The 27,941-nt window shown below is 42.5% G+C and overlaps 1 protein-coding gene across 1 annotated transcript in view; it reads right to left on the reverse strand.

Moving 5' to 3' along the window:
- Nucleotides 1–27,941, reverse strand: part of LOC140719622 (arf-GAP with SH3 domain, ANK repeat and PH domain-containing protein 2-like) — a 111,780-nt gene that overhangs the window by 74,394 nt on the left and 9,445 nt on the right. Inside the window, exon 2 of the mRNA XM_073034352.1 lies at nucleotides 8,807–8,879. Within this exon, the coding sequence (XP_072890453.1) occupies nucleotides 8,807–8,879 (73 nt within the window). The remainder of the gene's footprint in view (nucleotides 1–8,806; nucleotides 8,880–27,941) is intronic.

Below are 27,941 nucleotides of genomic sequence, written 5' to 3' on the forward strand. Positions count from 1 at the left end.
ACATCATCCTAGTTTGGAAATGTATTGCTGTTTTCTCATTGGCAACAGTTCCAAATTCTGAAACCCCTGCCAAAAATTACTGTGAGAAGCTTCACCACATGAACTGAAGATTCTCAAGGGCAGCTGAAGTTGGACAATAAATCGCGCTCTTGACAGTGACACCCCAGTGCTGTAACACTCAGTGGCCACTTTATTATTTACCTTCTGTACTGAATAAATTGGCCACAGAACGCATGTTTGTGGTTTTCTGCTACTGTAGCCCATCCACTTGAAGGGTGACGCGTTGTGCACACCACTGGCATTTGGCCTAAACAGCTGAGCCTCTTGACCATGTCTGCATGCTTTTATGCATTGAGTTGCTGCCACATGATTGGCTGGTTAACAATTAGCATTAAAGAGCAAGTGTACCTAATAAAGTGGCCACTGAGAGTATAAGTAAATTCCCTGGTGTTGGAAGAGGAAGTCAAACCACACTCTTAGCTTCTGAGGTTCTGGAATAAACAAGGCAAACTCACTGGTACAGCACAAACAGAGTTGTAGGAAATGTTATTCGTTTAAAGAAAGGTCAAAATGAGCTGTTTCCTGCTCATGGTTGAAACAAATCCAAAAGGCCTGTCATTGGTACCAATGGATAAAGAAAAGAGCAACTTCAGAATCAGAATCAGCTTTAATATTACCGGCAATATGCTGTGAAATTTGTTGTTATTCAGGAGCAGTACATTGCAATACGTAAGAAAAACTGTAAATCGCAGTAAGTATATATATTAAAAACTCAAATAAATAGTGCAAAGAGAGAAAAAAGAAGCAGTGAGGTAGTGTTTATGAGTTCAATGTCCAGTCAGAAATCTGGTGGCAGAGGGGAAGAAGCTGTTCCTGAGTCATTGAGTCTGTGTCTTCAGGCTCTAATAACTCCTCCCTGACAGTACCATTGAGAAGAGAGTGTGTCCTTGGCAATAAAGGTCCTTAATGATGGATGCCGCCTTTTTGAAGCTGGATGCTGGGGAGGCTGGTGCCCATGATGGAGCTGACCGAGTTTACAACTTTCTGCAGCTTACTTTGATCCTGTGCAGTAGTCCACACTCCCACAGTCATACAATTGGAATTTCAACTTAACATTATTATTCAACCTCAAATACATTGCTGCCTTCTAAATTAATTCATTGTACAGCAGTACTATGAATTGTATGGCATTCCTAATCAAGGCAGTTAGTAAATGCATAATGAAAATCAAAAATGCAGATTCTGGAAACCTAACATAAAAGCAGAAAAAGCTGGGAACACACAGCAAGTCAGGCAGCATTTGTGGAAAGAGAAAATGAATCACGTTTCAGGTCAAAGACCCTTTTAAAGAAAGTTTCCCAACATTTCCTGTTTATAAATAAGCTTATCTAAAGTAAACTTTTTTTTAAACATTTCATTACGTCTTCAAGTCATTTTCTTCTGTCATTCAATAGAGTCATTTTGCATTTCAACTACATTTACCAGTTCCACATTCATAACCATTATTAACTAACATTATTTTTAATTCTTTATAATTGTCTATTTTGTGCATGTCACACTAACACACCATAAAATATTCCTAAAACATGGAGATGTATATGGTGAATAAAGTTGACTCCTGATCTCTGATTCAAGAGACTCTTTGATGGGAAGGATCAGGGAGACTGTTAAATTTTTGTAACTTCTAAATGGAAATTAGTTCTTAACATCATTCATGAACAGCCTAGCTCTACTTTTAATCACCCAGGTTTCTCTATGCATGCTTTCAAATCGTTCCTTCCCTTCAGACATCTCAGTTTGTGGTGAATCTTTTCAAAGGCTTTACGGTGCATCAATTAGCTGCACAGATCCCACAGACCTGGGGTTTGATCTCAAACTTGGGTGAGGCCTGAGTGAAGGTTGCAAGTTCTCACTCTGATGGCGTAGAATCCCCAGCACTCTCCAGTGTGTCCCCACTACCTGAAGTTCGGCTGGCAGACTAGAGCAACTGGAGAAGATGGCTGGTAGGAGGATCGGGGAAAGCTGATGGCCATGCAGGAAAATTGGAAAATGGAACTGATAGGAATACTCTGAGAATGGCCATGCACCAAGTAGATTAAATAGTTAATGTCTATAAATAAACATGAAATATTGAGAATTCTGGTACAATTCTGGAAAATCTCTATTGAACTTTAAGGTCTTTCAGCTTCCCAACATCTTCACAGACTAACCCGATCCTCAGAAACATACATGCCAATATAACGTAACAGTTCCATTTGCATTTTTCTCCCAACAGAAACTAACCAAATTAATTTTAGCATTTAGATGTTCCATTAGATTGCAGAAAGTAATGGATACTGCCCATTCCATCACGGGTAAAGCCCACTCCCACCCTGCCACTGAGCACATCTACACAGAGCGCTGACACAGAAACCAGCATGCCATCATTAAGGACACCCACCACCCAGATCATGCTCTCTTCTCACTGCTGCCATCAGGAAGAAGGTACAGGAGCCTCAGGACTCACACCACCAGGTTCAGGAACAGTTAATACCCCTCAATCATCAGGCCCCTGAACCAGTGAGATAACTTCACCTGCCCCATCACTGCCCACAACCTATGGACTCACTTTCAGGGACTTTTCATCTTCTGTGCTTGTGTCATTTATGTATTTAATTTAGTTATTCTCTTTCTTTTTGGATTTGCACAGTGGTTGTTGTTTGTCCTGTTGGGGGTGGTCGTTCAATGATTCTATTGTGTTTCTTGTACTTACTGTGATTGCCCACAAGAAAAAGAACCCCAGGGTTGTATATAGTGACATATTTTGATAATAAATTTACCTTGAACTTTGAGCAAAGATCATAACTGAACTTTGAGCAAAGATCATAACTGAACTTTGTCAGACATTGCAATGGCATTCAGAATACATAGGAAGATCTTTACTTGCTTCCTTCCCACAGTTCTGCTCCTGACAGCAATTGGTACTGATCCCCGACATTGAGCTGATGATCCCTCCTATCATTCTGATGAAAATGGAGAATTACGATGCTTGGCATCTGTAGCTATCACCAAGCAGGAAACCTATCATGGGCTGAGAAACAGGCAGGTTGGGGGAGGGGTGGATTGAGTGAAAATTAGTTATATTTCCTTCACTTTGACTCCTTCAAGGTCAGCCAGCAATAGGAAATGTGTCTAACCTCTTTAGGCAGCTAGAACAAATCTGACTCCCTAATTATCTGCCCTTCGGCAAGAATTATAGTTACACTGCTTTCCCAATGTAGGATGTTTTCATGTAATTTTTGCATTTTTCCAATACCACCCCACCCCTTCCCCTTTGGCGGTCCAACCTTGGCTCCCTATCAACCTCCGGAAATTTCCTTGGCCCTTTTCCTTAAAATTCTGAATAACTAGGAGGCACTTTGTTTTAATAGCACCTTAGAATTCCACATTTTTAGAATCTCCACTTTTTTCCTCCAATCCATCTATCATCTCCAAGTACAGTATATGAGGCATAAAAGGTTAGAGGTTTAGGGTGAGAGGTGAAAGATTTAAAAGAGACCTGAGGAACAACACACAGTAGCATTGTGGTTATCACAAGTTTACAGTACCAGTGACCAGGGCTCAATTCCCGCCACTGCCTGTAAGGAGTTTGTACACTCTCCCCGTGACCACTGTGGGTTTCCTCCGGGTGCTCCGGTTTCTTCCCACAGTCCAAAGACGAACCAGGTAGGTTAATTAGTCAATGTAAATTGTCACATGATTAGACTAGGGTTAAATCGAGGGGTTTCTGGGTGGCACAGCTCAAAGAGCCAGAAGGGCCTTCGCCACACTGCATCCCAATAAATAAAAAAGTCTCCAGAAGTTGTTGAGTGACGTGGCGTGTGACGTGGGGTGACGTGGGGTCACGAGATAAACCAGACACTGAAGGTTGGTGCACATTTGTGAGGCCACAGATGATACCATCATCAGGGATGCCTTTAGTCCCACAGAACATTCTCTCTTCTCCTCTCTCCCATCGGGCAGAAGACACAAAAGCCTGCGATATCAAGCTCAGCTTCTAAACCAGTTTTAAAACTATCTGTTATAAACACAAGCAATTCAGCAGAAATCCAGAGCAAGAGCCCTGATGGAGAGTCTCTGCCCAAAACGTCGACTGTTTATTCCTCTCCATAGGTGCTGCCTGACCTGCTGAGTTCCTCCAGCATTTTGAGTGTGTTGCTATTAAACAGTTCCTTAGTATGTTAAATTGGAATTTTAGCCACACAGTCTACCTCGTTATGATCTTGCACCTTATTGTCTACTTGCCCCGCACCTTCTCTGTAACTGTAACACTTTATTCTCATTCTGTTATTGTTCTGCCCTGTTCTACCTCAGCCAGCCAAGCTGTATGGGTCCTAATGCCCTTCCCTTGGACAACATCAGTGGCGTGGAGAGGGGAGACTTGCAGCTTGGGCAACTGCCGGTCTTCCATTAAAAGAAAAGCTTGCCCAGGCTTGCACCCTGGAAACTTTCCAAGGTGCAAATCCATGGTCTATCAAGACTAACGGAGGCCTACACTACACCTCACTGCACTGTGTAATGATCTGATCTGTATGAACACTACACAAGACAAGCTGCTCACTTTAACACAGTAACAAACCAATGTATTTTGTACAAGACATAACTAAAATACACCTTCCCCATATATATTACATGCCCAGGATGTAATGTTGAGGCTTTATAAGGTGCTGGTGAGGTCTCACTTCGGCCATTGTGAGTAGTTTTGGGCCCCATATCTAAGAAAGGATGTGCTGATATTGCAGAGGGTTCAAAGGAATTTCACAAAAATGATTTCAGGATTAAATGACTTAGCAAATGAAGAGAGTTTGATTACTCTGGGCCTGTGCTCACTGGAATTCAGATGAATGCTTTGTGAACTCATTGAAACCTATCAACTGTTGAAAGATCTCAATAGAGTGGATGTGAAGAGGATGTTTCCTATAGTGGGGGAGTCTAAGACCAGAGGGCACAGCCTCAGAACAGAGGAACATCCATTTGGAACAGAGATAAGAAGGAGTTTCTTTAGCCATAGAGTGGTGAATCTGTGTAAATTACTACCACAGGCAGCTGTGGAGGCCAAGTCATTGGGTATATTTAAGGCAGAGATTGCTAGATTCTTGATTAGTTAGGGTATGAAGGGTTACGGGGTGAAGGCAGGTGGTTGGGGCTGAGAGGGAAATAGATCAGCATGATGAAATGGCAGAACAGACTTGATGGGCCAAATGGCCTAATTCTGCTCCTAAATCATATGGTCTTATGATGCTGATATAGAATGCCAACTTCCACACAAAACCATGCATTGGGCAAGTCTGGAAATGTCCAACATTACTTAAAAGAGTGCAATCAGTGGACCAATTTACCCTAATGACCTGCAGGTTGCAGCTGAGGGCTCAAGGCAAGGACTCCTCTCGGGGACCAACTGCTGAGCGTGGACACAAGCTGGACCAGAGTAGCACCTCGTTGGCACTGCAGCAACTTTTGTATAAAAAGAGCTGTTGCAGGCACAGGCTGCAAAATTCTCTAAATGACCATCACCGCCCTCTCCCACATACAGCAATATGATCATAACTGGATAATTTATTTTATTCATTGAAATAATATATAAGTATTGGTCAGAATCAGTGATAATTCCTCTGTTCTTCAAGGAGCATCATAAGCTCTTAAAAATTTACTGAAAAGGATAGTCAGTTTTAAATCCCATCCAAACAATGGCTCTTCCAACAATGCAGCACTCTGCACTTCTCTGGTAACACCTCACATCTGGGCTTCAAACTACAAAAACTGGCAAAAGGACTTGTAGTGAACCATGAAAACAAGCAATAATGCCCAGCAATACACACAATGTGCTGGAGGAGCTCAGCAGGTCAGGCAGCATCTATGGATGTCATCGTTTTGGGCCAAGAATTGAATTGACTTTATTTCTTACATCCTTCACATACATGAGGAGTAAAATCTTTATGTTATGTCTCCATCTAAATGTGCAATCGTAGCAATTTATAATAAATAGAACAGTCAATGTAATATAGAGTACACTCAAATCAGCATGAGTTAATCAGTCTGATGGCCTGGTGGAAGAAGCTGTCCCAGAGCCTGTTGGTCCTGGCTTTTATGCTGCGGTACCATTTCCCAGATGATAGCAGCTGGAATAGATCGTGGCTGGGGGAGACTTGGTCCCCAATGATCCTTCAGGTCCTTTTCTCACACCTGTTTTGTAAATGTCCTGAATCATGGGAAGTTCACAACTACAGATCCGCTGGGCTGTCCACACCACTCTCTACAAAGTCCTGCGATTGAGGGAGGTACAGTTCCCATATCAGGCAGTGATGCAGCCAGTCAGGATGATCTTAATTGTGCCCCTGTAGAAAGTTCTTAGGATTGGGTGCCCATACCAAACTTCCTCAACTGTCTGAGGTGAAAGAGGTGCTGTTGTGCCTTTTTCACCACACAGCTGGCGTGCACAGACCATGTGAGCTCCTCGGTGATGTGGATGCCAAGGATCTTGAAGCTGTTTACCCTCTCAACCCCAGATCCACTGATGTCAATAGGGGTTAGCCCGTCTCCACTCCTCCTGTAATCCACAACCAGCTCCTTTGTTTTTGCAACATTGAGGGAGAGGTTGTTTTCTCGACACCACTGTGTCAGAGAGATGACTTCTTCCCTGTAGGCCACCTCGTTATTGTTTGAAATTAGGCCAATAATTGTAGTGTCGTTGGCAAATATAATTAGCAGATTGGAGCTGTGGGTGGCAATACAGTCATGGACATACAGGGAGTAAAGGAGGGGACTCAGTACACAGCCCTGAGGGGCTCCTGTATTGAGAGTCAGAAGGGTGGAAGTGAGGGAGCCCACTCTTATAACCTGCTGGGCATCTGACAGGACAGGGTAAGATCCTTCATCAGGACCACCAAGTGGTCTGGTTCCACGTAAAGACAATAAGGACCATCAATCAATTTTCTGCTAAAGTCTAAAGATAACATCAAAAATTGAACTACGTTCCTAAACTGTGGAATTTAATACTTAAAACTATAATGGATTTACATAAATTTTCCTGTGTAGGCCAAAAAGTTGACACTTTTAAACACCAGCTCAACATTTATTTATTTAACCTTGGTTTTAACTAACATCTTTTTGACTTTTATTTTCATGTTTATTTTTATTCTCATGTTTGTACTTCATCCCATAGTAAAGTACTTTGAACTACATCGTCTGGAAGAAAACATAGAACACAGAACAAAGTTGTGCCAAACCAGCTAAAAAGCAAATCAGCTCGTTGTGATCTGGCACTTTATCGGTTAAAAAAAAAGCAAATCAAATCTACCCAAACACTATTCCCTCCTACCTACACCATGGCCATATCAGTTCATCTTCCTTACATCCGTGTGCCTATTCAAACGCCTCTTAAAAGCCTCTACCACTGTACCAGGCAGCGCATTCTCCCCAAGTTAAAAACTTACCCCTCACATCCCCCTTGAACCTTCCCCCCTCACCTTCAATGCATGCCCTCTAATATTAGGCAGTTCAACTCTGAGAAACAGATACTCCCCGTCTACTGTATCTATGCCTCTCATAATCTTGCAAACCTCTATCCGATCTCCCCTCAGCCTCCACTGCTTCAGAGAAAGCAACTCGGGTTTGTCCATCACCTGCCTCTAAACCAGGGAGCATCCTGGTAAACATCAGCACCCTCCTCAAAGCCTAGTTGGGCATCCAGAAATATATGCAATGCTCCAGGTATGGTTTTATAAAGCTCCAACATAACCCACTGACTTTTGAACTCAAAGTGCTCTATAAATACAGGTGTTATTAATTATTATTATTGTATTTTTATCTTTTTTCTCAGCTCACACTGGTAAAACCGGGAGGTACAGGCATAGCCAGCACACTCATTTTTCAATCGCCAGGAACTTTCAGACTATTCTAGAGGTGTTTAGCATTCTGGAGATTTATATAAATATTGCTGTGTAGGCCTAATTGTTTAAATGCTCCCAATGGCATTCATCTCAGTTAGTCTCGGACAACCAAGTTCAGCTCCAGCTTTCACATGTGGCTTAGCTACTAGGCCTGGCAGAACCGCTTCTATTGACAGGAGAAGGAATAAAGGTGGGTTACTGACACCTTGAAACTTGTCACTTTGGGCAGATGGGGCTCGACCGCCGTGGTTGGTAGCTCGTCTAGAAGGAAATCTCTGATCTCAAACCTCCACTGCCTTGCGGCTACACCCACTCATGAGGAAGGCTTTAAACCTAGACTGTAAGTCCGGAGCCGGAGTCCCTAAGACAGTCTAACATTGAGTTCAACACGACTGACAACTCCTGCAATGCTGCTGGTGCCAGACTCTGTTGGTGTCAGCTGTTCCTTTGGGTTCATCAGATGTGTGGAGTGCTGCATGGCCAACAGCTTGCTCTCTATATCGTCCTGCCCTGGCTTGTGTACTTAGACAGCTACAACACAGTATCTATTATCAACCCTGACCAATGGAGGGCCTCTCTTCATTTTGCAGGCTGGACAGGTTGACAAGAGTGAATGGTATGCAATCTGCAGACATTGTCAAACATATTCACAATTCAAAACAGCTGGCCTTACTCAATATAACAGTGAATCCGGCCAGAAGGAATGCAATTAATTTACAATCTCCTCTTCCTTTGGGATATGTTTTATTAAAATATACAAGAAGCTCTTTCACAGACAATTTTCTATTCCTCCTTTTCATAAAACAGCTTTCTCAATCACTATCTCAATAAACAACGCGTGGATTGTGATTTTGTCATTATACTAACTTGGGACTTACCGAGTCCAGAGGAGTGAATGGCCTTAACCAACTTCTTCATCTTCAGTAAGATGGACTGATCTGCCTCCAGTGACTACAAAGGAAATAAGAACATTAAGAAGTGCTAAAATTTTGCAATCAAACAACAGAAATGAAAGTAATGGAATGAGCTCCAAAAGGTTGCATGAGGGAAAACCTCAAATAAGTAGCGGGGAGAAAAGTGAATTAGCGTACGAGTTCATTCATTGCTTCTGGTGGAGGGGAAGAAGCCTTGCCTGAAATACTGAGGAGCTGAAGAAGTCAGACACCAAAAAGAAGAAGGAGCTGACAATTGGTGCCAAGAACGTTCACCAGGACTGGAAAAATAAAATTCTAGAAACAACCAGTGGTCTGGGCAGTATCTGTGGAAAGAAAAACAGTGTTAATGTTTCAGGCTGAAGCTCCATTGTCTGTCATCACACCTGAAATGTTAACTCTGCATCTGCTAAATGTATTCAGATTTTACTCCCAGCAAATTATCCTCAATTTAACCCTTCTAGTCAATCTCTATTGTTCTGACAATGCCAATATACCCTGAGGCAAGGTGGCAAAAAGTGAATGCCATTCCACACTTGAGAACTGAAACATTGAGAGTGTGTCTTCAGGTTCCTGTACCTCCTCCTTGATGGTAGCAATGAGAAAAGGGCACGTCCTGGATAGTGGGGGAAAGAGCTGCTTAAACAGTGTTCATTATTATCTGAAGAGGCAGGATGTCTTGCTGGTGTTTCACTGATATGAAATTTCCTCAAAAAGTCACATCTTCCTACTTGACTATTTCCTGTGACATTTTCTTTCACTTACCAGTCCTACACCAAACTTACTTTCATTAGATTCAAATTGAACCTCACATTAGCAGTGTTAATTAATTCACTGGTCTTTTATCCAGGAATTATAAATATTGGCTCTGACTTTGCAGTTGGCATTGCTGGTAGTGTCCACACTTGCTACCATTCCTCCACAGCAGTGTGAAGAATTCCGTGCAAGAATATCTCGTCGCATAAACCCAAAAGTTGTTGTGAAAGATGCAAAACAACCACAGACTGCTGTCTCACAACCTTCTCCAGCACAATGCTGAGAAAACAGAGAACTGAAAAAAAGTTCAGATATTCACAAACCACTCTGCCAATAACACACTCTAAAATGGTGGCAAAAAGCCAGGAGTTTTCTTTGGCAGATAAATAGCAAGTACTGTTCAACAACCCTGCTGACATTGTTGTTCAAGTGCATGTGCTTTGCGTTCTTCTCAGATAAATATTGTAAACTATCACAGAATTTTATGTTGAATTTGCTATTTTTGCCCCATCTTGTACAATGGTCCAATCCATATTTTGAAGTGTAAAATGTTCAAGAAGTCAGTTCAAAATTGTCCTTTTGAGTTCATGTCTCAGTCTGCTCTGAGAGTTCTTCAAAGTTACTGGTTGCTTAATCATGTTCCTGGATGCTTAGTCATTATGGCCTGATGTCATTACAATTAACGTCCCAAAATTGATCTTCAACAGCAACAGATGTCATAATATTGAAAGCTCATTCCTTATAAAGGAGTAAATCTCGCTGGAAACACAGAGTCCACATAGTCCAGATGAAAGATCCCGACCCAAGGTGTCAACTGCCCATTCTCTCCATAGATGCTGCCTGACCCACCGAGTTCCTCCAGCAACTCAAGTGTTGTAGTAAATCTCAGAGAGCAGCTCTCTTGAAAGTCGGTGACAACTCATTTCTGTTGGATTATTCTTATGGGCTGTGGGTGGCATTGGCAAGGTGAGGACTTGTTGCCCATGAGAAGGTTGTGGACATCTATCTTCTTGAGTTACTGCAATCCTTGGATGGAGACACCCACCATACTTCCACGGAGGGATTTCCAGAATTGAAGCCATAGAAAGGGGAACAATATTTCTCAGAGCAAGGATAGCGATCAACTTGGAGGGCTATTGCAAGCAATAATACCTCAATGCAGCTGATGCTCGCAGGTTTAGAGGGCAAAGTAACACCAGCCCTTTCACCATCAAAATATGCAGGAACCATCAGGTTCTTGAATCAAAGGAGATAACTTCACTCAACTTCGCTTGCCCCATTATTGAATTGTTCCAACAACCTGTAAACTCACTATCAAGAACTCTTTACCTCATGTTCTTAATATTTATTGCTTATTTATTTATTATTTCTTTCCTTCATATTTACTCAGTTTGTTGTCTTCTGCACTCCGGTTGAAAATCCAAGTTGGTGCAGTCTTTCATTGATTTGGTTATGGTTATTATTCTATAGATTTATTGAGTATGCCCACAAAAAATATCAGGGTTGTATGTGATGATATACATGTACTTTGATTAAAAAAATTACTTTGGACTTTCCTGCAAAGCATTTTGTGGATGGCATGCACCCTATCCATCGCACAGTAATCACAGAAGGGAGTTAATGGAGAAGGAAGTTCTTCGGCATTTCAATACTGTACAATTTCAACGTACAGTACATGTAACAAATAAAGTTAATCTTTGATTATTTAGGGTGATGGATGGAAATTGAAACTTGCAGATCATTTTGTTCTGGGCATCCCTTCAGCTGCAATCAATCAAGATGGGAGTAATTCATCATACTGGTAACATAGCTTGTAGATGAAAGCAGGAATAAGGTTTGATTCACCAGGCTCTGATCTTGCCTCTTATCAATCTGTGTCCAAATGTAGGCCACGTCCTGCTAATGGACTGTTTGATTACTTGAAGAGTTGCATCTGAAATTGAACCTGCTTTAGTCATGGGAGAACAAAATGATTCCAAGTTTGGAAGGCTTGTCATATGAGGAGCGTACGATGGCTCTGTGCCTCTACTCACTGGAATTCCACAGAATGAGTGGCGACCTCATTGTCACTTATCAGATGTTGAAAGGCCTCCATAAAATGGATGTGGAGAGGATGCTTCCTTTGGAAAACAAGAGAACACAGCCTCAGAATAGAGGGGCATCTATTTAGAATGGAGATGAGGAGGAATTTCTAGACATAGAGTGGTGAATCTGTGGAATTTGACACCACAGGCAGCTGTGGAGCCCAAGTCATTTGGTACATTTAAGGCAGAGGTTGATAGATTCTTGGTTAGTCAGAGCATGAAGGGATACAGGGAGAAGACAGGAGATCAGGGTTCAGAAAGAAAATGGATCAGCCATGATGAAATGGCGGAGCATACTTAATGGGCTGAATGGCCTGTTTCTGCTCCTATATCCTATGTTCTTATGGTTTTTGTTTCAAACTATGAATGGAACAAATATTATTGAAGAAGTAATTGAAAGTGGACAAGACCAGAACATTGCAGTGTGGAACAGTACTGTAGTAATATCCTGGGCTAATGACTCGTCTCACAAATTACAACCATCAATTATCCCAGGTATGTCTTCATCCCATGATGCTTTATACATGCGATTCTCACTGACCCAGGGGTGATTGAAGCTCCATCCCCCTTTCCTTGAAGTCAAGAGCAATTCTCATGAAGTGAATCGGATGAGCTGAAGATTAACCTTCAGGACAATTGAGGACCAGAAGTATTTTGCCCAGTCACATAAAATGTTAAGTCACAAATATTCAGCCATGAAAGGCCTAGTTCCAACTTTAACATTTTCAGGGTGTTTTTTCCTGTGCTACAGTTGCACATATATTTTAGCATTCTCAATATTAACTCAACTTTGCAACCAGCCTGTTTGTAGCAGAAGGCAGCGGTTTCAATGAAGGATCTAAACTACACCTGCTCCCTAATCAGTTTTCCCAACCAATTCAAGTTCAAGTTTAATTATCATTCAATCACACATGAATATCCATGGATACAGCCAAACTACTTCAGGGTCAAGGTGCAAAACCCAGAACCAACAGTCAGATAAAGTTGAGAGTACATTTATCAAAGTATGCATACTTTATAGAACCTTGAAATCTGTCTCCTTACAGACAGCCTCAAAACAAAGAACCCCAATAGAATCCATTAAAACAGCACTGCAGCCACTTCAGAAGTCCACAGACTCTGATTCACATGGCCTTATTCTAGCATGGAGTCGAGCGGAGCAGTGAGCTGAACTAGACAGTCTCTTGCCTCCGACCCCGACACCCCAACCACTTCAATCTGACCTGGCGCTTAAATCACCCAAACCTCAGGAACCTTGCCCTCAGGTTCCATCACCTCGATAAGGCCGGTACCCAACCTTTTCAATTCAGCTCAGCGGGTAAGCGTACAGTCACACAAAAAAATATATACATACAGCCCAAGTCCCTTGAGTTACCGGTCCCATAAACTGATGTGCATCTGGCCGAGAGCTGACCCAAAGCTTACTCAAGCCTTGGCAAAAAGCCAGTAAACCACCTGGCCTTGTTTGCCCTTGTCAGTCAACAAGAAGAAGCTGTGCTAAATGCGCAGTTCTCCAAATATAAACAACCTGTGCCTTAACTTTCATCACCACCACTTCTGTGACCAGGCTTCCCCAAAAAGCTTCCAAGTTGACCATTTCCTACAAAATCGGTTTTGTAAAACTTGAAATTTAGATGGCTTCCAAGTTTAAAGTTCCTTTAGTTCTCTCTTCTTTTCGTCTGTGAAAGCTAAACCAGAAATTCAATCCTCTGTAAAAGGGGAACAGTGGTAACAGACAGAGAAGGTGCCACACAATGGGTAACAGACAACAGCCCTGAAACATCTCACCCTGCTCCATCCTAGCTATTGCTCTCACAACAGGGAGAACAGACAGCTGCTGACAAATGAACAAAGTTCAAAGTACACTTATTATCAAAGTAGGTATACATTATACTTCCTTGAGATTCGTCTCCTTACAGATAGCCACAAAACAAAGAAATTCAAAAGAACCCATTAAAAAAAGACTGCTGAACACCCAATGTGCAGAAAAAAAACAATTCATGCAAACAATAATCGCAAGTAAATAATATTCTGAACTGAAGTTCACAAAGAGGGTCCACAAAATATTTACCTAGTTGCTTTCTTTGTTTCATTAGTCACCAGCCAGAAGCCACAGAGATTCACCAGCAACATCTTAAACTGGAAGGAACACTGTTCACTGGCAACACGAGTGAATCTGCAGATGCTGGAGATAAATAAAAACACAAAATGCTGGCAGAACTCAGCAGGCCAGACAGCATCTATGGGAGGAGGTAGTGACGACGTTTCGGGCCGAAACCCTTCATCTCCTGAAGTTTCGGCCCAAAACGTCGTCACTACCTCCTCCCATAGATGCTGTCTAGCCTGCTGAGTTCTGCCAGCATTTTGTGTTTTTATGAACACTGTTCACTGTTCAGTTTCATTTGCAGCTCCTCTCTGCAGGTAACAAGAGTTGATTTAGGTCACATTTGGATACCTTCCACATTAACCTTCAGACCACATAGTTCGTGAACTGATCATTTTTTACTCGTGGTAGCTGGCATTACGAGGGGTCACAATTGAAGGATAAAGGGGAAGCCTTTTAGGACCGAGATGAGGAAAAACTTCTTCACACAGAGAGTGGTGAATCTGTGGAATTCTCTGCCACAGGAAACAGTTGAGGCCGGTTCATTGGCTATATTTAAGAGGAAGTTAGATATGGCCCTTGTGGCTAAAGGGATCGGGGGTATGGAGAGAAAGCAGGTACAGGGTTCTGAGTTGGATGATCAGCCATGATCATACTGAATGGTGGTGCAGGCTCGAATGGCCAAATGGCCTACTCCTGCACCTATTTTCTATGTTTCTATTACCTTGACTGACTCTTTCCCCTCCCCTCACCTTTTTCTTCCCTCTTCAGTCCTGAAGAAGAGTCTCAGCTCGCAACATCAACTGTTTATTCATGTCCATAGATGCTGCCTGACCTGCTGAGTTCCTCCAGCATTTTGTGTGTGTTGCTCTGGATTTCCAGCCTCTGCAGAATCTCGGTGTTTATGATTTGCTCCTCCACTGCAAAGTCTCTTCAAGGTAGGCCTACCCTGAAACCATCTCTCATTGCTCCCCCTGCACGATCTCTACTACCTCCTACTGTTTGCCAGCAAGCCTCCTTCCCCACCCCCCACCTTTTCATTCTGACATCTTCCCCCTTCCTTCTCAGTCCTGATGGAAGGTCTCAGCTGAAATAATGACTGTTTATTCTTTTCCGTGGATTGTGTGTGTGTGTGTGTGTGTGTGTGTGTGTGTGTGTGTGTGTGTGTGTGTGTGTGTGTGTGTGTGTGTGTGTGTGTGTGTGGTGGGGTGTGTGCGAGTGTGTGTGTGTGGTGGGGTGTGTGAGTGTGTGTGTGTGGTGGGGTGTGTGCATGTGTGTGTGTGTGAGTGTGTGTGTGTGTGTGTGGTGGGGTGTGTGTGTGTGTGTGGTGGGGTGTGTGCGTGTGTGGGGTGTGCGTGTGTGGTGGGGTGTGCGTGTGTGTGTGTGGTATGTGTGCGTGTGCGTGTGTGTGTGTGTGTGTGTGTGAGTGTGTGTGTGTGGTGGGGTGTGTGCGCGTGTGTGTGTGGTGGGGTGTGTGAGTGTGTGTGTGTGGTGGGGTGTGTGCGTGTGTGTGTGTGTGGTGGGGTGTGTGTGGTGGGGTGTGTGCGTGTGTGGGGTGTGCGTGTGTGGTGGGGTGTGCGTGTGTGTGTGTGGTGTGCGTGTGTGTGTGGTATGTGTGCGTGTGTGTGCGCGTGTGTGGGGGGGGTGTGCGCGTGTGTGGGGGGATGCGTGTGGAGGGTGTGCGTGTGTGTGTGTGTGTGTGTGTGTGTGTGTGTGTGTGTGTGTGTTGCTTGCTTGCTTTCGATGTTTGTTTTTGAACATTGCTACCAGAATCTAAGGCTGGTATTGAGTCAGCCAGTGCATTCAGCAGCAAAAGAAAAGGGAAGAAAACTGAAATAATAAGCAGGCAAACCAACATTTCCCTATTGTTTACAGCGTGTAGATAAAGAATTGCTGGCAACAGCTTATTGCATCAACTTGGAATGTGTCCAGACTTGTCCGGCAACAATACAGAGTCTGCTTTGTCACACAGACACTCTGATTAAAAAAGGCACTTGTTCGTAAGCATTAGCTACGACCAATTTAAGTTCCACACCCGACCCCCCCCCCCCCCCCCACAGCACTTCATGACATGGTTGGGTGCAGTTTAAGAACAGCAACCATACTCTCTTCTTGCTGCTGCCATCAGGAAGTTGTTACTGGAGCCTCAGGACTCACAGCACCGGGCTCAGGAACAGTAATTACCTCTCAGCCATCCGGCTCTTGAACCAGAGGGAATAACTTCACTCACCCCAACACTGAACTGTTCCCACAACCGATCAAGGGCTCTTCATCTCATTTTCTCGATATTTATTGATTATTTATTACTATTTCTGTTTTCTTCCTGTATCTGCGGTTTGTTGTGTTTTGCACACTGGTTGTTTGTCCGTCTCGTCGTGTTCAGTTTATCACTGATTCTATTGTGCCTCTTTGTCTGTCTGTCTGTAATGAGACGCAGGCGGAATAGGCCCTTCCCGCCCTTCAAGCCATGCCACCCAGCAACCCCACGATTTCATCCGAGCCTAATCACGGGACAATTTCCAAGATCAATTAACCTACCAGCTAGTAGGCCTTTGGAATGTGGGCAGAAACTGGAACACCCAGAGCAAACCCACACAGTGAAGGGGAGAACATGCAGACTCCTTACAGGCAGTGACAGGACTTGAACCTGTGTCTCGGGTCCTGTAAAGCATTGTGCTAACCACTACACTACTGTGCTGCATTTAACATGAATGTCTGCTAGAAAACAAATCTCAGGGTTGTATATGGTGATAAATATCTACTTTGATAATAAATTTACATTGAACTTTTGAACTTTGAGGTAGTTAGGTTATGAAACTGCACTTATCTAAGCCAGGGTTCACCATCACACCATCAACTTGTGCATCAGACGGTGGAAAGTTTTGGAGTGTCAGGTGGCAAGTCGTCACCAAAGAGTACCCACCCTCGAACCTGCTCCGACACTGTCCGCATACAGCTCGCCAGGTCACGTTCCCAAACAATCTCCCTCTCCGTCCCAAAGCTCAATGTTGAAGATATGATCGACTCTGAGGATCTGTCCCAGGTCCGGCACGTAACTGCCATTAAGAATAAAGCATGGCAGCACCTCTACTCTCTTACAAGTTTGCGAAGATTTGTCGAAGTTTTAGATGGCATGTCAAACTTCTATAGATGTGTGGTGAGAGTATATTGACAGTCTGGTATGGAAACACCAATGCCCTTGAACAAAAAATCCTACAAAAAGTAGTGGGTACGGCCCAGTCCATCACAGAAAAAGCCCTCCCCACCACTGAGCACATCTACGCGAGCGTTGTCACAGGAAAGCAACTTCCATCATCAGGGACCCTAACCACCCTGGACATGCTCTCCTCTCGCTGCTGCCATCAGGAAGGTGGTACAGCAGCCTAAGGACCCACACTGCCAGGTTTAGAAACAGCTATTACCCCCCCTGTAACTTCTTCCTGATGGTATATAAGTATTTGCAGACCTGAGTGGTGATTAGGGTGGGTAAAGTTGTGTGGAGGTTGTGCTCGCATTGCCACATCTGGCAACTATTTCATAGAGTGGAGTAGTTACATCTGGAAGAGCTTTGGCTGCATTCCATCTGCTCTCTCTTCAGGCGCACACACAAACCTATTTAAATGGGCAATTACATCCCCAAAGTAGCACTCACTGGGGCGACAGCTCAGTAGCTTTTCAAATATTGAAAGCATTCAGCCACATGATGCCACAGAACGAAGGTAGAAGATCAGTAATGTTACCGAACTGCGATCTGGAGCACTGGACCAAAGGTTGAGGGACTGTACAAATTCCACACAGCAAGCTGAGCAGTTAAATAATCAAACAATCCATTAATGGAAAACTAGTACCAGAAGACCAAACAAGTGGATTATTTCAAGTATCTCTCTGGCTTTCGAGCATCCTTCAGGGAAAGAAATAGGGCATCCTCACACAATCTCCACGGCAACATGACCGACTCTTGTAACAAATAAAATCACCCAGATTGGACCAGGTCCTTGCAATCTCCATGACCTGAGTAACCTTTCACAGCACAGCCCTATAGATTGAAAGCAGCCACTCCAGTCCTGTGTAACAGAACGGTTCAGTGCACCAACAAGGCCTCCATCAGGTGGATCCTGAGGCCTTGTCCTGGGCCATCTGATGGCTGCCAAGGCCTTGACAACTCTAATTATCAGAGACATTTTCAAAACAATTGAAATAGCTGAAATAAAATTTAGCAGTTTTTAATTTAAGAATCTAATCTTCTCATCCAGATTAGCAAACCCATTCAAATCATTGGAGCATAGAGTCTTACAATTGAGGGAGCTTCCTCGATTGAGATTGAGGATACTTGCTGCCATTCTAGTTCTGGCTTATCAGGTAACTGAAGACCTTAAGATTTAGGAGCAGAATTAGGTGATTCAGCCTATAGAGTCAGCTCCACCATGACTATATTTCTTACTCCCTGCCTATTCTCCTGCCTTCTCCCTTTACTAATCAAGAATCTATCAATCTCTGCCTTAAATACTCCCAATAACTTGGCCTCCATAGCCCTCTATGGCAACAGATTCCACACCCACTGGCTAAAGAAATTCCTCCTCAACTCAGCTTCTCTTCATTCTGAGGATGTGCCCTCAGATCCTAGAGTCACCTACTAGTGAGGATATCCTCTGCACATCCAGGCCTTTCAGTATTCGAGGAAGCCAATGTGGGTACTAGGAGCTCTGATAACAGCTGGGTAGCTCGTGAAGCATTTCTCTCCTTTCACACTCTACACTGGGTTTCTCTGTGCCCCTGTTGCATGGACTCCAGGCTCTGACTGCCTTCCTGAATTGTCCTTCTCCTCTTCAAGCAGTTATTGGCCAGAGATTCCCAAAAACACATCTTTCAACTTCCCCTCATTTGCCTGATATTCTCTTTTATTCCAGGTTTGGAATAAAGTCAAAGGCCTTTGGCCAGCAACAGATCCAGCAAGAGACTGGGAGATGATTTGTTTGGCAATGCTTAGGCACATTAGTCAGGAACAGACTTGTGAAGGAAAACTCATCAGATTGTCTCTCCGTACTGATGGCCAAAAGCTTCAGGCCAACACCTCCTGCTCAAGAACACTGTAGTCACCATTCAACTCTCAAAACCAAATAACCTGAATCCAGTTCCCTTGCCCTTGCCAGCTTCAGCTGTTTTAAATCACCACAACAGGACCTCAGTGATGTACTGATTAGCGTAACGTTATTACAGCTTGGTGCGTCAGAGTACGGAGTTCAATCCTGGCATCCTCTGTAAGGAGTCTCCGTACTTCGCCCCAGTAGAATGGGTGGGTTTCCTCCAGATGCTCTGGATTCCTCCCACGGTCCATAGGCACACCACTAAGTAGGTTAATTGGTCATTGTAAACTGCCCTGTGATTAGGCTAGGGTTAAATCTGGGTTGCTGGGCGGTGTGATTCAAAGGGTCACAAGGGCCCATTCTGTGCTCTATCTCAACAAATAAATAGAAGTAATGCTCTCTCAGAATCCAAACCGAGAAAGCTACAATAAAATTTCATTTCAACAGCACAGTAAAATAGGAACGTTTCAGGAAGCGTTGCCAATGTGAGCAGGAAGTTAGATATTACCACACTTGTGAGTTCAAAGATTACATATCAAAGGTGAATGAGTTGCCAATAAACAGTTCCCAATGAGCAACATGCTGACCTTCTCTGTGTTTGACTGTGAATTTGCTGATTTCAGGGGCAAGGCCAGTAGACCCATTATGACATGCTGGAAATAAAATACTAATCGGAATGGGAGTGATAAGCCACTGAAGCACGTTGGTGCCGCAGACGCCTAGCAATATCAGTCCTGCTTTCCTGAATGGGGCCCATAGGAGCATGACAACACCCACTCAACATTCAAGGAACAGCTTCTTCCCCTCCACCATCAGATTTCTCAACACACAATGAACCAACCCTGAACACCACCTCACTATTTTTGTGATTTAATTCTTTGTAATTTATTATTGTAATTTATAGTATTTTTAATGTATTGCACTGCACATGAAGATGGCACCAATGAGCAATGCCACCAAAGGTGACATCCTTCGGACAGTTTACAAAACTACTTCTTTCACTTTCAAATATGATTCTGCTGCTAAGCTTGGAACCTATGATTTACATTTTGATTGTGTATTTTCAGACCAATTCAGCAGTCTGGTGCTTTGCTGTGTCCAAGGGAGTTTGGTGAGCTTTCGAGTGGAGTGTGTGGCCTGGAGGACAATAAGTCTGATCGACTCCATTTCTCGCTGATCAAGGCTTCGAGCAAGATTGAAATCAACGAGGATGAGAGTAGAAGGTGAGTGGGAGTTCAGCGCCGTCTGCCTGTGTGCGTGTGTGTATTCTCTCCCTCTCCTACCAGAGAAAGGTGGCTGCCTGTGAACAGTCTCTCAAGTTATTGGTCACTACTCCAGGAGGAAGGTGGCTGTGTTTGACTAGTCTCTCTCCCTCTCGCTCAACACTGACGGAGAATGGTGCTGTAGGCTTAAGTCTTGGGCAAGATTTAATCAGAACGGCTTAAGAATTGGACTCTGCAGATTATGTTATCATGTGTCCCTGGTTTCTGATTACTCCTTTTTTTAATGCTATTCTGTGTAATTTTGATCGAGGCAGACTGGCTCTGCAGCCTGCAGTCAACAAACAACACAATGCAATATTTAACTAAACTGAGCTAAGCTGAACATTCCTAGACTGTTTCAATGACTCTGTGGTTTGATGTTTTACGTTTTGCGTTTTTTAGCTGTTTGCATGATTGTTCATTTTTTGGCGCATTGGGTGCTTGATGCTTTCTTTGAACGGGTTGCATGGTGTTTCTGTGTTTCATGGCTGTCTGTAGAAAGACGAATCTCAGGGCCGTAAACGGCATACATACTTTCTGCATATACATACATTGCATAAAACAACAATAAAGTGAAATTTGATTCCTACTCTGATTTTCCATTTACATATTTGTCGAAGCAATTTTAAATGCTGTTATTTATATCTGCCTCCCCTGGCAGCTTGTACTATACAGTTACCATCTTTTGTGTGAAAATCATGCCCCTCAAATGTCCTCTAAACATTTCTCCTCTCACCTTAAGTCTCCGCCCTCTAGTTTTATCCACGCATCCAGAATTGGACCAATGATCTACCCTAGCTATTCAAACTATTTGTCATTTAGAGAAACAGCATAGTAACAGGCCTTTCCAGCCCAAAGAACCAGTTCTGCCCAGTTACACCCATGTGACTAATTAATCTACCAACCCATTTTGTTTTTGGAATTTGGGAGGAAAACAGGATGGAGAATCCAAAGGAAACCCACATGATCACGGGGAGAATGTACAAACTCCTTACAGACAGCCGTAGGAGTTGAATCCAGCTTGCTGGTGCTAGCTACTACACTACCGCACTACCCCATGGGCTTATCCCACTTCCCAGCTCTTATGCTACAAGATTATCCATCACCCATCGTCCATCACAGCAATCACTCACAAGGTATTTTAACATTGAAACCTTCCACCTCGATCCTTACATGGAAAAAGTACATAATCCTTCCTTATTTCTGTTACCATTATATCTATGCCACTTATTTCCACAGAGGGAAGCCAATTATACCTAAGCATGCACTCTAGGTCTCTTATAATTGTATACACTTCGGTTAAGTCTTCTCTTGGTCTCCTTTGTACAACAGAAAATAACCTTTACCTTGCCAAACTTCCTTCAAGGTTAAACTTCACCAATCTTGGCAACATCCTAAATCTCTGCCACAACTTTACCATATCGGTCTCTCTTTCCTCTTTAGAACATACCTTATAACCAATCCTTAACCAAATTTTTGGTCACCTATCTCAATATTTCATTGTGATTTAATGACAAATTTTATATGCTATCACCATTAAGTTGGTGTTCAAAGTTCAAAGTAAATTTATTATCAAAGTGCATATACAACCCTGAGATTAATTTTCTTGCAGGCATACTCAATAAGTCCATAATAGTAACCATAATACAATCAGTAAAGACTGCACCAACTTGGTCATTCAAACAAGGTGCAAAAGTAACAAACTGTGTAAATACAAAAATAAAGAAATAGTAATGATAAATAAATAAGCAATAAATATTGAGAACATAAGATGAAGAGTCCTTGAAAGTGAGTCCATAGGTTGTGGGAACGGTTCAGTGTTGGGGTGAGTGAAGTTGAGTGAAGTATACCCTCTGATTCAAGAGCCTGATGGTTGAGGGATTACTATTTCTGAACTTACTGGTGAGAGTCCTAAGGCTCCTGTACCCCCTTCCTGATGGCAGCAGTGAGAAGAGAGCATGTCCTGGGTGGTGGGGATCCCTGATGATGGACGCTGCTTTCCTCCAACAATGTTTCATGCAGATGTGCCCAATGGTGGATTTACCTAGGATGGATTAGGCCGCATCCACTATTTTTTGTTGGGAGGGGTTTCCATGATAGAAGGAACATGATCCAATCCAATCTGAACAAGGTCTATCTAAACTCAAATTAAACACTTAGAAACACACACAAAATGCTGGAGGAACTCAGCAAGTCAGGCAGCATCTACGGAGGAGAGTAAACAGTCAACGTTCTGGGCCAAGACTTTTCAGTGGGACTCCCTAAGCCTCACTTCCACTTGAAGTAATTCATCAGGAAGCATTTGGAATACTTTTTATGCCCAACTCAAAATCAGGACAATTATTCAGTTGAATAATCAAGTTCTAATTCAAGGGTCCCAACCTTGGGTCCACGGAACCTTTGGTTAATGATAAGGCTCCAAGGCATAAAAAAGGTTGGGAACCCTTTGTCTAACTGGTTGTTGGTGGGTGATGAGAAAACCTGGTTTTCCTTTATCATCCAAACTCTGCCCTCTATCATCAAAACAACCCCACACACAGTTCCTCAAACTGGGAAATGAATGGATGCTAGTTTGCCCAGCTGGTTAGCATTAACATGAGTCACTTCCTTTTCCCAGGTACAAGCGTTAAGAAAGAGTGGATGGCAGAGCCCTGCAGAGTCAACAACCTGAGCACAGCGGGGTCTGGTCAGTTCATAGGTGGGTTACCCTGAATCAAGATGTCCCAATAGAAAGAAACATCCACCCAAAGTGTTAGGAAACAAGGGAGTTCCAAAATATGCACCGGGTGTTTAAACCAGCAACTCTACCTTTCAGCTAATTATTCATACTGGTACAAATCCTGAATAACCGAAATCATCAAGCCCACTTTATTATCATTTGGACAAATATAGCAAGGTACAAGTGCAGTGAAAGACATTCTTGCTGCAACATCACACAGATGATATGGGATAGAAGAGGAGGTGAAATTTAAAAATCCTATTAGTTCAAAGATCATTTATTGATTCATTAATTCAAGGCCAACATATGCAGTTCATTGCTAAATCCCCTTGAACATGCAGACTTTCAGATGAAGGTATTCCCAGTGCTATTGGCTAGGACGTGCCAGCACTCTGAACCAGTGATACCAATGGACTTGCCATACACTTTCCAAATCAGGATCAAATGTCACTCTTTAAAATGCAAAATATTTCACTTCATTGTTATTTATTGAAATACAGCACTGGATTTCCTCCCACAGTCCAAGGATGTACAAGTTGGTTGGTTAATTGATCATTGTAAATTTTCCAATGATCTGGCTAGCATTAAATTGGAGGACTATGGGATGGCATGGCTTGAAGGGCCTACTCCAGCCTGTATATCAATAAATAAATAAAATAGGCCCTCTGTGCTACTCTGTCCAACAATCCCCCAATCCTAGCCTAATCATGGGACAATTTACAATGACCAATGAACTTACCAACTGGTACATCTTTGGACTGTGGGAGGAAACAGGAACACCCAGAGGAATCTCAGCGGTCACGGGGAGAACATACAAACTTTTCACAGGCAGCAACGGGAATTGTCTGTGGTACTGTAAAGCATTGTGCTAATCTCTTTACTACTGTGCTGCCCACTTCTGTCTTGCAAGGATCAAACACCAAGCCAGAACATACAAACCAGCATTCACCTCCTTGCTCAGCTGTCAGAGATTCTCAATGGAAACCAGTTAACTTCAAATCGACATCTTCTGGTCACCAACGTTCACCGAGAACTGGATTGCTCCACCATAAAAAAGCTCTTTTTTACCATGGAAATTGGGCCTAAACTCTAAGACAGGGTCATGAGTGGGGAAAAAAAACTTTCAGAAGACCAGCAAAAAATCCGCTCCTGCTGCACGTAATAATGATCTTACAAAATTCTTTGGGCCAATAACAAGATGATAAATAAATTTTACAAGTTTACATAGCCACTTAGTTTGATTTTATTTTGCCACCCACCATCCCTTTAAGAAAGGAGACTACCCAACCAGAGTCAGATATGGTGATTGTGGAGAGAACACATGGGGAGCCAGGCGGTGAAACGTGAGCACCTTCAAATGTTTGTGTTTGTGGTTAGGTCTGCCAAAGCGTCAGTCTGCGAGTGGATTTGGAGTTGGTGTGTGGTCAACTTGAAGACAAGTAATGCAAGTCAACTTCAGTGGAAAATATTAAGTAGTAACTCAATACACAAAATTGACTGGGAGTGCAAATAACAGAAATCAAGCATTGATTAACATTTCTATTTCTAGCTGCACTTAACCAAACTTTCAATGGAATAGACTGTTCCATAAGGAACCATTTAAAAATAAAGTTACTCAGAAAACCTGGAGAAGTTGGGATTATTTTACTTAGAGTCAAAAGGGTTAAGTGTAAAAGTTAAATAGGGATGTTCAAAACCCAGTAAAGGATTAGATAGAATAAAGAATGAAAAACTCTTTCCACTCTGCCAGGAAGGTCAATTACTCAGGTATATAGGCTGCAGAATTCCGGGAGATCTTTTCCGCCCTCCCATCTTCTCTTGAAAATAGTCTTGCCTACAGTCAATTGCACTGATGCCAAGATCCCACTCAAATGCTATCAGGAAGCTTGCTCTTTGACCATAGAAAGGTCACAGTTGAGTACAATCCTATGTTATGCAATGTTTACATTGTCCATGAAAATAACAGAGTTTGACCTGCTTATCCCTTGCCTAAAGGTCAAGGCCGACCGGTGTGTACCGCTGCACCATTTTAAGTAGCACATGACCTAGAAAGGTCAGCCACCAACCTCCTGAGTCATGGGGAATTTGAAGTACTGGGATATATCTTGTTTGGTTAATTGTATGAAACAGAACTTGTGGAGTATCATTCTCAGTATATTTTGCACCCCCGCCCCCATACTCCAGTGTGCATTGCCCAATGACTTGCTGAAAATGCAAGCTAATGAATAGCCTGTGAAGGCAAAAGGCAAGTAATGTCTGCAGAACAAGACCCACTGCAAACAGATTTGGCACGTCACCTAAATCTTTGACAGACTTCTATAGATGCACAATGGAGAGTATCCTGTTCCATCACGGCCTGGTATGGAAGCACCAGTACCCAGGAACAGCACAATCTCCAAAAAGTTCTGGATACAGCCTAGCCCATCACTGACTACATTTACAAGGAGTGATGCCACAAGAAAACAGCATTCATCATCAAGGACCCGTCATCCGGACCATGCTCCGTTCTCGCCTCTTCCGCCAGACAGGAGATACAGGAGCTTTAGGTCTCACACCACCAGGTGCAAGATCAGTTATTACCCTACAACCGTCAGGCTCCTGAACCACTACAGATAACTTCACTCACCTCAATAATGAATGCATTTCACAACCAATGAGCTTACTTTCAAGATCTCTACAACTCACTGTTACCTATTTACTTTTTTTTTTAATTATTTGCGCAATTTGCCTCCTTTTGTACATTGGATGTTTGTTGGTCTTCAGTATGTATAGTTTTTCATAAATTCTACTGGATTTCTTTATTTTCCAGTAAATGCCTGCAAGAAAATGAATCTCAAGGTAGACAAACTGTATGCGTACTTTGATAATAAACTTACTTTGAACCCAACAAACTTGTTAGCCCATCAGAGCTTTAGCCTGGAGTTTTGTCCCAAAAAATTTCCAACTGGTATCATTTGAAACAGGTTAGAATTACATTAACTCAATTGTGCCCATCAAGGATTAACTGGTAGCACTCTCGGTTTCAAGGCAGTAGACTGAGTGAAATGATACTGTACTGGCTCATTACCAAAAGCAGTTGGAAAAGTCTACTTCTCTCTGAAATGCCAGCTTTTGCATCAAATGTCAAGCATATATCAAGGGAAGGAAAAGAAATTTCCCTCAACAATATCAATCCTCATCCAACAACCAGAGACAGATTACAATAATAATTTCACTGGCCAAAGCACATTAAGGAACCTCCTCAAAATGGTGGCGTACAAATGCTAGTCAGATACTTTTTTAAAAGACTTTACTCATTTTGGAATGCTGCCATATTCTGCTTGTTTATCATGTTACCCCTACAAAAGAAATAAAGCATTATAAAGCATTTGATAGGCTCGAAGATCATAAATGATTCATCGCAATGGAAATTCCTTTTGAGACTTATCTACAAATGATAACTGTGTATTCTTTCCTAAATATGTTGAGACAGTGTATCACTTTTGTATCACAGAGTACTCCTCCAACCTAACCTCATGCTCTGCTGTAAGTATTTTACATATTGGTAAAGTCTGCTTTTAAATACCCGAATCTTGTTACTTAGGGCCTTTCATTCAGAAATTGGACCAAGAAACCAAATATTTGGAAATCAAACAGCTATACTCTGTTCAAATGCACCAGACAGGTGTGTCTGAGGTTTATTCCACTGTTTATGTGGAAAGTAAATACAGCCCAAAATGAAGGAGTTATATGATGTTTAAATTTGTATTACATAAGGGACTTCTTTCAAGCTTTCCATCTCAGGCACACTTATGACTCATATCTCCCCTGTCCAAACCATCCTTTGTCAACAGGCTCTGCGGAGATCACTGCTTGACTGGCTAAGCAAGAGGCAGTAAAATGTTCAGGGCAAGGAAATATAAAATTGTAAAGCAGCATATTATAAAGGGAAAATGACAAGGCAATCGAAGGAGAGAAATACTTTGTTCGAATGATAAAGTCAAACTAAACTTACTATCAAAATACATATATGTCACCATATACTGAGATTTATCTCTGTGCAGGCATTTACAGGAATGTAAAAGAAATAGAGTAGAATTTATGAAAACTGTACATAAAGAAAGACTGACAAACAACCGATGTACAAAAGAAGACAAATTTTGTGAATGTAAATTTTTTAAAAATCATACTGAGTACTTGGGTTGTAGAGTCTTCGAAAGAAAGTCTGTAGATTTTGTAATCAGTTCAAAATTGAAGTGAGTGAAGTCATCCATAATGGTTTAGGAATAAAATAGAATAGAACTTTATTTTCATTGCTAATAACAAGGTTGTGGTGCTAATCCGGTCTGTGCAAAACAGATATTTACAATGCTACAATGCATGAGGTACAGCTTAATATTTTTTTTAAATTCTCATATATACATACAAGTGACTTTGATAGTCCACAACACTCAAAGGTCAATGGCAGACTGGGGTGTAGCATTATTCGGGAATGATAGTTATAGGGAAATAACTTTGAACCACTCAATAGATCGAATCCCTCAGAAGATTCAATACAAGTGATTTCAAGACCTCAACTTCAGTCCTGGAGGGATTGCAACTCTGACGATCAGACATTCTCTCAGAATTACCAAAAGACACAGCTTTGGAAACACCCTTCAGCCAACTGCACTCGCACCAATCAGGAACTATCCACTTACTTTAACCTAAAGTTTATTCTCCCCATATTCTTATCAATTCTCCCCCAGACCACAGGTTCTATCACTCACCTACACACTAGGCTCAATTAACCTAATTAAGAGATGCTCTCTTCTCACTACTGCCATCAGGAAGGAGGTACAGGAGCCTCAGGACCCTCACCACCAGGTTCAGGAACAGTTATCACCCCTCAACCATCAGGGTCGTGAACCAGTGGGGATAACCTCACTCAATTTCACTCATCCCATCACTGAACTGTTCCCACAACTTCTGGACTCACTTTCAAGGACTCTTCATCTCATGTTCTCAATATTTATTGCTTTTTTATTCTCTTTCTTTTTGCATTTGCAAAGTTTGTTGTTTTGTGTACATTGGTTGTTTGTCCATCTGTCTGG

Source organism: Hemitrygon akajei, chromosome 32 (genome assembly GCF_048418815.1).
Source record: "Hemitrygon akajei chromosome 32, sHemAka1.3, whole genome shotgun sequence".
Lineage (NCBI taxonomy): Eukaryota > Metazoa > Chordata > Chondrichthyes > Myliobatiformes > Dasyatidae > Hemitrygon > Hemitrygon akajei.